At 34.3% G+C, this 13,657-nt stretch overlaps 1 protein-coding gene across 1 annotated transcript in view; it reads left to right on the top strand.

Moving 5' to 3' along the window:
• The first annotated feature begins 1,459 nt into the window (after positions 1–1,459).
• LOC138708679 (probable glutamate receptor) overlaps positions 1,460–13,657 on the top strand; it is a 40,246-nt gene continuing 28,048 nt past the window's right edge. The window contains exons 1-2 of the mRNA XM_069838765.1: positions 1,460–1,702; positions 12,733–12,942. Of these exons, the coding sequence (XP_069694866.1) occupies positions 1,460–1,702; positions 12,733–12,942 (453 nt within the window). The remainder of the gene's footprint in view (positions 1,703–12,732; positions 12,943–13,657) is intronic.

The raw sequence follows: 13,657 nt of genomic DNA, 5'->3' as shown, positions 1-13,657 counted from the left end.
CCTGGAAAACAACTGAGCATGTGTTTTCCTGTAGTATAATAACTAGAGCATGTATTTTATTCATTCATCTGCACGCAGATACATCGAAAACAACGAACAGACTTGGACGATATCACTTGTAATCAGTGTTTATATATAATTATATGAATCGGGTCAAAAGGGGTTACCATATGTCATTCATATGAGGTACTTTCACATCTCAAAGCAAAGAAGCGATTTAAATTAATTTGTCACTTTGAAGTTTTCTTTGTTATTATTATTATTATTATTATTATTATTATTATTATTATTATTATTAGTTTGCAGAATAATCACAGAAATTTCTCCTTTGAAGAGGTGGAAAAATTAAAATACCTGGGAGCAACAGTAACAAATATAAATGACACTCGGGAGGAAATTAAACGCAGAATAAATATGGGAAATGCCTGTTATTATTCGGTTGGGAAGCTTTTATCATCCAGTCTGCTGTCAAAAAATCTGATAGTTAGAATTTATAAAACAGTTATATTACCTGTTGTTCTTGGACTAACTTTGAGAGAGGAACATAGGTTAAGGGTGTTTGAGAATAAGGTGCTTAGGAAAATATTTGGGGCTAAGAGGGAAGAAGTTACAGGAGAACGGAGAAAGTTACACAACACAGAACTGCACGCATTCTGTTCTTCACCTGAAATAATTAGGAACATTAAATCCAGACGTTTGAGATGGGCAGGGCATGTAGCACGTATGGGCGAATCCAGAAATGCATATAGAATGTTAGTTGGGAGGCCGGAGGGAAAAAGACCTTTGGGGAGGCCGAGACATAGATGGGAAGATAATATTAAAATAGATTTGAGGGAGGTGGGATGTGATGATAGAGACTGGATTGATCTTGCTCAGGATAGGGACCAATGGCGGGCTTATGTGAGGGCGGCAATGAACCTTCGGGTCCCTTAGAAGCCAGTAAGTAAGTAAGTAACCATAGAGCTGTCGATAAAATTATTGTAAGTTCATTGGGCTTGCTAAACAAATTAAACTATTTATCCATGAGCAAGTATTATTTCATTACATGCACAACGTACATGCTACTATAATAACAGAAATACAGGGTGTATTTAAACTCAATACTCAAACTTCTAGAAATGATACAAGAAAACAAAATAAAGGTTTTTTGGTAAATGACCATGCATCGGCAACCAATTATTGAATGACAAGCCCACAAAATGTATTGTACTGTAGGAATAAAGAATACAGTTGTAACGTTACTTATGACTCTCATTCTTCAAAACCATTTCAATTTGTAATCATTTACAAAAACTGTTCAAAAGTCTGCAACGACGTGTCATTGCCTGTCGTACATGTTCAAAGACTCCAGGGATGAGCTGTAGAGCGTCAACAGCTGCAACCGCCCGAGCGACGAGCTCTTCCTTCTATTCAATTGGAGTCCCAGGTTGTTCAAGTGCCCCCATCCACCCACAAAAACATGGAGTACGATGCATCTCTGGAAGTGATTCACTGGCCACACCCAGCTGAAGAACCACTCATGAGAGCGCCTATGGAGGATACGGCAAACAAAATAGATATATACACGGATGGAAGTAAAATCGGAGGAAAAGTTGGAGCTGCTGCGGTCATAATCCAAAACGACATGGTCATCCACCGATCCAAATACAAACTGCATGAAAAATGTTCTAACAATCAGGCAGAACAAATAGCAATCTTGAAGGTACTACAACACATTGAGAATGTAGAAATAACAGAAGAAACAGAGAATGTTGCAATAGTTAACACAGACAGCAAAGTGACACTGGACACTTTACAGAACAAGAATAAACATAATCCAATAATTGAAAATATAAAGAGAGAATTGAAAAAATTGGAGAGACAGCAATGGACAGTTCTCTTTAGGTGGGTGAAGGCCCATGTCGGAATAGTAGGGAATGAGATAGCTGACCGTCTTGCCAAACAAGCCGCCATAGAAGATGAAGGGGAAATAGCTTATAACAAAATACCGAGAGATACCATAGTAACAGAAGAGAGAGAAAAGACCTTAAGAAAATGGCAAGAGCAGTGGACTATCTCAACTAAGGGCGCAATAACGAAATCATTCTTCCCATCAATTAAAGATAGATTGAAGATAAATTTACCTGTCGGGGCAGAATTTACTTCTATTGTGACAGGTCACGGCTTCACAAGATCGTACCTTCACAGATTCAAGATTATTCCAACTCCAACGTGCCCTTGCAGACTAAAAGAAGAGCAGACAGTCAACCATATAATATTAAGATGTGCCACACTGATAAAAGAAAGAAGAATCCTACGAGCTAGTATAATACGCACAGGTCAAACCTGGCCTCCACCTTTTGATCAGTTCACAACAGCATACCTCAAAAGCTTCAGAAAATTTATAAAATCCATAGAATTTGGCAAAATGTAACAGAAATTGAAATTAGAAATAATATTAACAATGATGGTAACCTAAAATATAAGAAGTACAATTAGGCAACACTTGTATCTATAAGAATTTCAACATCGCAATCAAAATTGTAAATATCTTGTTCTCATAAATTATGTAACTAATTATTGTAATAGTTTATGTAAAGCATGTAGTATTACTCCAATGTAATGGAGTATGCTGATATACAAAAAAAAAAATACACGACCTCTCCCTTGCGAGGTAATTTGGGGCTAATTTAAGTCTAGACGTTTTGAAGATAGTTTTCATATCAAAGCACTTCCTCTATTCGCCGTGTGAGCTCATGTGATTCGTACCCTTCGCTTGAACGTCATCGTCAAGGCACAAACAATACAAGCTGAATGCTAACACGAACTAAAAGACGTTGTCACATTAAAAACGAAGTACACAAAGTGATTCGTAAAATGTAGGAGAAAAATGTGTGTGGTAGACCTGTATAGGAAGGAAGAATATCGATAGCATACATCATTTTACATGCTGCACTTTGATACTGGTTTTCTAAATTTTCCAATTTTCAACATTTTCTAACATTCAAAATGCTCTAATGAATGCAATTTTTCTCTAATCTCAGTGAAACTTTGCACGGAAGTAAGCTGACACGTGCTTTCTCCTGGAATTGAAAGTATTCAAATCACTGTGTCTTGAGAACGTGGTAAGTTTAAAAAAATTGACAAATTAACAACTAAAGGGGTAAGTTAAATATTTTTTCTCGAAAAATAATTGAAAAAAAAAATTAAAACATGGGTCATATTTTACATTCATCTATCAGGAATAAATTGAATATACTCTTACACATACATACATACATACATACATACATATATACATATGTGTTCTGCCCAAGGGCAGATCTTTCACTGCAAACTCAGCTTTCTCCAATATTTCCTATTTTCTGTCTTCCTCTTAATCTCCGCATATGATCCATATATCTTAATGTCATCCATCATTTGATATATTTTTCTGCCCCGAACTTTTCTCCCGTTCACCATCCTTTCCAGTGCATTGCTTAGTAGGCAGTTTCTCCTCAGCCAGTGACCTAACCAATCCATTTTTCTCTTTCTGATCATTTTCAGCACCATCCTTTCTTCATCCACTCTTTCCAACACAGCTTCGTTTCTTTGTCTGTCCATTTCACAGGCTCCAATCTTCTCCATATCCACATTTCAAATGCTTCTATTCGCTTCTCTTCACTTCGTCGTAATGTCCATGTCTCTGCCCTATACAATGCCACACTCCACACAAAGCACTTCAATAGTCTCTTCCTCAGTTATTTATCCAGAGGTCCGCAGAAGATGCGCTTCCTGGGATCTTTTAAGATGCGAAAGAGAGAGTGGTATGCGGAAAACAACGGGAAGCTACCACATTTATCCTTCCCAAGAAAAACTGCGAACTCTTACATTTAAAGAAAAAATATATAAACTTTGAAAACTGAGACAATTAAAATTCAATATTAAAAATAATAATTATAATTGAACTATTTGGAATATCAAAGTGAAAATTTGTGAATTGCATGTCCACATTGTAAGAAATATATGGTAAAAGTTTCAAATTAATTGGTGTAAAAATGTAATAGTCAGAAATTTCACAGATCCATAGCCTTCATTCCTTTCATTTAAATACGTCACTTTTATAACTTTAATTTAAGAACGTACTATGTGTACGCTGTACAAACTTTTTGTGTTTATTTACTTATAATATTTTAAGGGTGAAAGACCACAAATATTATCAGAAAATGTAGGCTCTAAATTTCTAAAATTTTATAGGGAAATGAAATCACATTTGACAAAAATTACAAGGTACCACAACAAGACTTATTAGAACTTAAATATCTGATAAAAGTATAAAAAGGTTAGTAATAATATTTTTTTTTTAGTATTCACTTTTTACTTCAAATTAAATTTTCCAAAATTTGAAAATTTTCACACATATTGTTTCATAACTCCATAACCATTAGAGATAGAATTCTGAAATTTTGTACACTGATTTAACATTCATTTTTGCAAAAGATAGACTACAATAATGCCTATTTCTTTGCAAGTAGAAAAATTAGGTAACGAAATATTATGTAAACTTTAATATATTTTATACAGGACAAATAAAAAATTAATGTATTAAAATAAACAACCCTACATGTCTGAGAGTAGTCTACTTTTCAGAAATAAGTGTTTATTACATGCAGGAAAAATATTAAAGATGTCAGAGAGACCATAACAATGTTATGGTTACCAAATGATGTAACTGCAGAATTTTTTTTTTTCCATACTTTGATAAAACTGGTTTGAAAAATATTATTAGTTACCGTTTTTATACATTTATCAGATATTTAAGTTCTAATAAGTCTTGTTGTGGTACCTTGTAATTTTTGTCCAATTGTGAGTTTATTTTCTTGTAAAATTTTAGAAATTTAGAGCCTGCATTTTCTAATAATATTTATGATCGTTCACGTACATATACCCTTAAACATCCAGAGACGGTTTCGTATGATAATTTTAGCATAATATTTTATTAATTTTTTATTTTAAATCCACCACCAACAGAAGCAGGCTTCCAATTACAGGTGGCTTACACAGATGTATACACAAAATACATAATAAGAGAGGGAGAAAAAAAACAACAAAACAAACAACACAAACGAAAGAAAGAAAATACATAATGGTAATAGATGCTAGAATATAATATTACAGTTAATATAGTGCCAAATGTCAATATAATGATGCAAAATTATTTAAAAACTTGAGTAAAACATTATAATACACTTCTTCATAATTTAAATATCTAAGGAAATACAATGCGTTTTAATATTGTATGAAATTTTTCAATTGTTAAACTGAAATCCAATTGAGAATCACAGTTTAAATACAGAGAGTTGTAAGTATTACACATAACAAACAATGGAGAGTTCTTGAAGAAAACAGTTCTAGGAATGGGAATAATAAAAGGTTGCCTATGACGTAATTCTGTTCTTTTTACATTGAACTGAAGGAATTTAAGAAAATCAGTTATTCAATATACCATTAACAGTCTTATAGAATAAAATTTGGCTATTTACTAATCGTCGAGATTTTAAAGTTTTGTAATTGAATTCAAAAAGTAACTGATTATATGAAATTTGCTTGTCATAAGACGATACGTGATGTTTTTTAAAATATAAATAACTTAAAAATCTTTTCTGTATCCTTTCTATTTGCATCTGATGGGACTGGAACTGAGGTGACCATATTACAGACGCATACTCTAGCTTACTTCTAACCATAGTTTTATAGAGAGTATCAATAGTATTTATATTTTTTAATTCTTTTGTATTTCTGATTATAAATCCTAATTTTCTATATGCATCAATTACTACGTGATTTAAGTGCATTTTAAAACATAAGTTGTGTGTAAAATAAATACCCAAATCCTTAATGAATCCTATACGAACATTTTTATTTTCTTCCCGAGTACACATCTTCAGATTCTGAACAGAGTTCATTCGTACACCCTGTGTACACATGGTGACCTGACAAAATAATTACTTTGTTGTTCACAAAGGAGAAAGGAAATCTAAAATGCAGAATGAGTATGATACCGTATGTCACGCACGGCGGATCGAAGGTCAAATTAAATGTAAAATATATGTAAGGGAATGGAAGAGATAATATATCTAATATCAATAAATAATACGGCGCATGTCCGTTATAATAATGAAATCGAATACTTTTATCACAAATATCCGGAGATATATTGAGTCGTTTTAGATATTTATTGCAACGTGGAAGTAAATTAATTTTCAATCACCCAGTATAATGTCGCCACGATATCTAGTGCGTGTGTTTATGTCACTAAGTTAAACATTGTAAGTGCTGCGTATATTTTCCTCCGCATTGTACAAACACTGGCATGCACATTCGTTAATTATCTGCCGACAGTGGAACAAGACCGGTTAGGGACACTCGGACTAACGATGTGGGAGGTGTCGATAAAACTGATCAGTGGCGCGCGCAATGGAGGCCGGGTGCACTTGTTTCGAGGGCTCCGACTTGTAATGAAGACACTTACCCTTTGGCTTTTTTCTGTGCTTTCACTGTCTCTACTTACCTCGACATCAGCGTTCACAGTGCTCGACTACATTGGAGTAGTGGAGTTAGTTTTCAAATATTACCACTCGCAATGCATTGTTATTCTCTACACGCATTCAAATTTCACTACAGGTTTGTAAAGATGATGCAATTTTCATTTATACACAGTTATAAACATCTACAGGGTGTTTCAAAAGTAATAGTCAAGAATTTAGGGATGAGAAATAAAAAACGAAGAGAAGCAAAACAGTTCCAGTAAATATTGGTCCGCAAATTAACCGTTTACGAAATAATTATATTTTGTACAGGGACATCATTTTATTTTTACTAACATTTCTGATATTAACCTGGCTATACCTTTGGATCAACGGTTGCTACCCCCTTCCCCGACTGGAGTTCGATGGCGTAATATACAAACAAATCACTTTACTAAGTATAGGAGGGAAGAAAAGTAGTTCATCCATTTACGTAAACTAGGAAATATCATGCTTTTGAGTTTGATCATTTTCATTAGGTTTTTGTTTAATCAGAATACAGTACAGTAATAACAATAAGTGTTTTTACTCACGAACTGAGCTGTCCATGTGGACGTATTCATTATGCAGTGTATATTATACTGTCTACAGCACATTAGCGTACACTATAGACGATGAAGTTAAATTGAAAAATAATCATAATATGGATATTTAAACACATTTTTCAAAATGGTGGCGTTTCATTTCGATACAGGCTTCAGTTCTAATGTGTATAATTCCAATTACCAATTTCGTCCTTCGTACTAGTAACTCATGTTGAAATAATTCTGTACCTACTCTGTAAAAGAGTACCTTACGTACTGTAAATTCAATCTTCACTTCTGCTCGTTCCGAAGAGATCAAATTACTCAAACATGCTATCTACTGTCCGTCCAAGTGGTCATGTCGCACGATCGTAGAAAGGGGGGTGGGAATCACGTGACAGTTAATTACTTAACGAGGCCCTTTTATTTAAGTTATTTTAAACAGTTGTATAATATTGCGTAGATGTCCAATTCCTAACAGAAATTAATGTTCTCAGAAAAGAGCTAAGACAGCCCAGCCACTAGCCTTTACAGAGACGCGAATAGAAGCTGGTGGGGAAAACCGGAATGCGACGTAGGCAAATGGACGACAGTACCTGTGCGAAAATGATGCAATATTGAAAGCTCTTTCGTCATTGGAAAACGAGAACATATTTTTGGAACGTACTGTGACGGTAATGCTACTATGACTGTATATGCGGTCTTAGATCTGTGTGGAGAACGGTTGAACTTCATTAGTAGAAGGGGTGGGAGTGAAGTACATTCAAAAACTCAGGTACAATAAAAATTGAAGTAAAAATAAAATGATGTCCCTGTACTACGAAAGCAAATCAGCTACGACCAGGGCTGCGCAGTATTTGAAATACATTTGTATTTTGTAATTTGTAAGGCTTTTCGAAAGTATTTTGTATTTAAATACATAAAATTAATGTATTTTGTATTTCAAATACTCAAAACACTTTCTTCTTCTTCTTGTCATGAAACCCATTGCCGTAGCCCTTGATTTAATGCAAAATGAGAAGACTTGCTATTACGGCCAACATTTGTCCACATTAATTTCCCTCAAAAAAATAGATTACATATTCTGTTATCTAGTAATCTACGTCATCTATTCCCAGTAACTCCAATTTTAATAAGTTCGCTTTCATCAAGATTTAAAGCGATGTTTGATCTGACCCCAGAAGCAAACTGAGCTATTTTGGCAGCTTGATTCCACCCATTGTATATGTGTTGTTATTGTATATGTGTTGTAAAATTGTATTGTGTATTGTAAATTTTATTGTGTATTGGTTATCATTTTATTGTGTATTGTTAATATTATATATACCACTGCCACCGGGTGTGTTGTTATTGTATATGTGTTGTAAAATTGTATTGTGTATTGTAAATTTTATTGTGTATTGGTTATCATTTTATTGTGTATTGTTAATATTATATATACCACTGCCACCGGGTGCTTGCCCACTTGCAGTGTAAATAAATACATACATACATCACTGAAGATGAGATGGCTACCTGACACTGCCTCACCAAATGATAAGAAGAGGACACAGAATATGTGTGTGAAATCAGCTGAGCAGTTCTCTGCTACACCTTCGGTCAGTTCAGACGATGAAGACGAAAACAATTTTTATGTTTTCAACTCAAGTACAACAGACTTTGAAAAGCAAAAAGAAAAGAACTTGCCTACTGCGGAGTATGAGCTCATACAATTCTTCAATGGCAAAGGGACAACCCTGTGCACTCCAGAGAATTACCCAACAGTGAAACAAGCTTTTATAAAGTACAATACAAGTTTGTGTTCCTCTGCACCTGTAGAAAGACTGTTCTGTTTTGCAGGATTTATTCATTCACAAACAAGGGGATCCTTATCTGATAAACTTCTCAAGAGACTGGTTTTTTTAAGAGAGCAGTAATTATGCATATGTAGCATAATTTCATTGCTGACTGGGAAAAGGAAGAATCTTCAGTTACAGTGTTTATATAAAACTTCGAGGTAAAAAATACTTTTAATGTTAATATAATATTTTAGATTTTCAGTAATATTCTTATTTCTTTAGGTATACATATTTTATCGAGTATTTGAAATACAAATGTATTTCGAGTATTTGAAATACAAATGTATTTTGGTTAATTTTTTAAAAGTATTTTCTATTTGTATTTCAAATACTATTCTTTGAAGTATTTTGTTTTGTATTTGAAATACTTCGACGTCAGTATTTTACCCAGCCCTGGTTACGAACAATCACATCTTAGCCACCGGCATGGCTCACGTGGTGTCGCGTTTACCTGCTGATCCGGAGTTGCGTTCGGTCGTGGGTTCGATTCCCGCTTGGGCTGATTACCTGGTTTGGTTTTTCCGAGATTTCCCCCAACCGTAAGACGAATATCACGCTCTCGTCATGAAACAATACTAATAATACTCATCTTATCGCACATCCTCATACTCATCCTCTTTCACAATAGCCCTGCCAAGACTCTGGAATTCGCTACCTGCTAGTATCAGGGACTGTCGAAATAAAATTGAATTCAAACGCAAACTTACTAGGCACTTGGTCAGTAATTGATTTCTTGTAAATAGTTCACTTAATCTATCACAAAATATTTCAATATCCGATAATTTCATCACTATACAATTTTGTTATTCTAGGTTTATTTTGTAATTCAGTAAAATATAACATATTCTTTGTTTTTCTATTATTATTACACTCTTACTACGTCATCCTGCTTTTGACCAATAAAACGGTACGAAAGGACGTATTTCAACCAATCATGGCTGCTTATTGCACAATTTTATCGCGTCCCTAGCATTTGTTTAATTTTATCGCGTCCCTAGTATTTGTTTCTTTGTTTGCCAACATTTGAAACTGCGCTGGTCTGGACGTCAAAAAAAAAATATATATATATATATATATATATATAAAATTACAAACCACTCCAGTCGATGCACAACAGCTTCAAATATGACTCGCATCGGCATTCAAGAACAAGAATTAATAAAAATCACTGATCATACCTATGCATCTTCTTTTTTTTTTTTTTTTTTTTTTTAATGTTTAATATTGGTCGACCAGCAAACTTGCTATACAGACCACTGTTAAATTATGGAATATCACATGCAGAATATCATGCTGAGGTTGGCTCTAAAGGCTCCTCTAAAATTTAAATTAATTAATTAAACATTTTTGTGAATTATGTGAACAAGAATATGATGATTTTCTGTGTTAAATTTATGAAGAGTCGTCAGTATCACTAAGAAGGATGTCTTGAGGGAGTTTTCTTTTAAGTCTAGATGGCTGACAAGATCTTGCTCCAATGTTATATGTCACAGCTCCAGGAACGCCAGGAAGTTTGTTGAAGAAAGATTTTGACATTGAATGGATGTACTGTTCTAGTGGAAGAATTCCCAATTCTTGATGCACTTGTTGATTTCTTACAAACCAGGGGGGCATTTGTTGCAGTACGCAGGAACTTGTTCTGGAGAACTTGTAGGCGATGCATGTGTGTCTTATTTGCAGTCCCTCACACTGGCGCTGCATAAGTTAAAAGAGATCGTACAAGCGAGGTGTAGAGTAGCATTGAACAGTCCAATCCAATTTGTGAACGTCTATTAACCAAAGGGTATAATTTTCGAATTCTAGAAGAGGTTAGCGTAACAATGCGAGTTATATGGGCATTCCATGTAAGTTTCGTGTCTAATAATATTCCCAAATATTTGACAGCTTCTTGACTGGAGAGCCATGTAACTTGTTCATTTAGAAGAACCAAAGGAGGTGGATTATGAATAGGCCTTAAAGAGAAGATTTTAGCTTCTGTCTTGGTAATGTTGAGTAGTAATCTCCAGTCAGAGAACCATTTAGACAGCTCCTGTAAGGATGTCTGAAGAGTGCTGATTGCAGTATTTAGGTTACTATGAGAATAAAAGAGAACTGTATCGTCAGCATACATAGCTATGTGTGACGGTTGTAAACATGGAATGTCATATGTGAAGATATTGAAGAGAAGTGGTGACAGTACAGATCCTTGTGGTACTCCGGCTAAAACTGGACGAAGCGTTGATTTAATGCCATCTATACGTACCGAGAACTGCCGTTCAGATAAAAAACTTTCACGATGCGTGTGAGATAGTCAGGAAAACCAATTCTATATAATTTTAGCATTAGCCCATCATGCCAAACAGTATCAAATGCTTGGGCAATATCCAGAAACACAGTGGCAGTATACTGTTTTTCTTCAAAGCCTTTTATAATGGATTCAGTGACTCTTTGCAGTTGGTGAGTTGTAGAATGTTTTGGACGAAAGCCAAACTGAAAATCTGGTATTATCTTGTTTTGGAACGTAAATTTACAAATGCGATGATGAATAACCTTCTCAAACAATTTCTATAGCGTGGGCTATGCATCTTCTGAAATCCGATTTACAAATAAATGAAGAGCACCATTCGGAAATCCTGAATAAGTTGAATACACCATGTAGGCCTAAATCAACGAGTTCCACTTCTATTACGCACACGTCCAATATAACATCAATTGAACCACCAACCACATTCAAATTTGGAAATTGTACATTCAATAATTATTCCTTTTAAAATTATTCATGTTTATTTTTTATGTCATCGTCGTTAATTAAAACTTTTCTAACACTTGTGTACAGTATATTAGTTAGGTTATGTTATAGCTTCTGCTATATGATATTATGGATAGTCACGTATCAGAGATTGTTTAATATTAAGATTTATTGAAAATCATCTGTCAAGTGACGTTGATTACTGGGATTCGGATAATTGAAGTGGAATGTTGCATTTTAATAAAAATGAAACTGAATCAACAAAGGCTTCTTGACTAGTACCATTGCCATCGTGTATAATAGATCGAGAATTTCTCGACGAGAAGGCATTGCTCACTATTGCCATCTAGCATGCATCTAGCGTAATATTTGTAATGTTGAGATGGTACAATAATACATTTGAAGACAGTTGTATTTTCGTAAGTCAATTAATATTTTATTGTATTGGAGTACTTCGTTACTTCTAATCTTTATATACTTTCTTATAATCGTGTAATAGTCAATTAAATCCCACTCGAGTTTTGATTTTCTCTAGATAAATCAAAACGTCTAGTGAGATTACTGTTGATAAATTATCTAGCTTTCATTAGTCAGGTAATCTTTTCGTACTTTGATTTTTATTGTAATTGTAATTGTAAATTTAATATTGTAATTTTATTTGTAATTGTAACTGTAAATCTAATACTAGTTGTAAATTTATTCTTCATATTATAGTTGGAATCTCCTGCTAGAGGGGCAGAGAAGGCCTGACGGCCTTATCTCTACCAGGTTAAATAAATAAATAAATAAATAAATAAATAAATAAATAAATAAATAAATAAATAAATAAATAAATAAATAAATACTAATAATAATATCAGGTAATCTATGAGGAATATTCGGCCTCATCTCGCTATCACCAGTTCCATCGACACTAAATAGCTTAGTAGTTGATACAGTGTCGTTAAATAATCAAGTAAACAATCACATCTCATATTTTATCTTTTCTGTAGATTAAACAAGCGTGCGAAATAAGGTAGAGATGAAAAGTTAAGATATGGTAACTTTTTCCATCCAGAATATTTGCTGCGTTACTTTTGATAAAGAAGTGATAGCAGTCTGCATTCTTCACAAATTCAGGGTTCCAGGACACTCAGACAATAGTAAAGCTGGAGAAGTCCTTATCGGGAATCGGGGAAGGCCTGGAGATCCTGTCTATTCTCTTCGAGACTTACTCCCGCGACCTGCAACAGTTCCAGTGCCGAAATCAGAATGCGCCTCTGTGCATCGTTCTATCATCGGATCCAGAAGTCAGAGAAGGCTTGAAGGTAATTCTAGGCCAATAAGAGGAAATCTGTGCAATAACTGTGTTGCAGCTTGGTGATAAAGATGTCTAATGGACGTACTGGAAAAAGTCTTTCTAAAGAGCTTTGTCAGAACTAGAATTTCCTAGAAACTTCGGGTTCTGACGGATTTCGCATTCTGACTGTAACATGAACACATTAAAATAAGAAGCAAAAATAATTTCAAATGAAAACGAACATATGTACTGTATATCAGGTCTATTATGTATATATGCGCGGTCAAACACATTTAAAACAGTCGATCAAAGCATAATTGCCAAGTAATTTCACTTCGGAATTTGTATTATAATGTCTTTCTCATGTTAAATTCTATCGTACCTGGTTGACATGTTTCGGCCTGTTATTGGCCTTCTTCAGGACTGGTTGTTGCTGGTCTTGGCGCCTTTTGTTTTATTTCCTGTGGGGGTGTATTTGTGTAGTGTAATATGGAGTCAAAGAGTGTGTGTGTTCTGAAATTGAGTTGTGTGTTGAGAATTTCATTTGGATGTGTTTTCGTGTGTCTTTATATTTCATATTGTTCTAGTGTGTTTAGTTTCTGGCTTTTTGGTTGAATTAGTAGAATTTCCATATCTGTGTTGATGTCTCTGTAGGTGTGGTTAGGATTTGTGATGTGTTCTGCTTATGTGGAGGTGTTTTGTAATTTTGTTATGGCTGTGATGTGTTCTTTGTAACGTGTTTG

Source organism: Periplaneta americana, chromosome 11, assembly GCF_040183065.1.
Source record: "Periplaneta americana isolate PAMFEO1 chromosome 11, P.americana_PAMFEO1_priV1, whole genome shotgun sequence".
Lineage (NCBI taxonomy): Eukaryota > Metazoa > Arthropoda > Insecta > Blattodea > Blattidae > Periplaneta > Periplaneta americana.
Note: the sequence above shows the minus strand (reverse complement) of the source record. Positions and strands in the feature narration are given on the sequence as shown.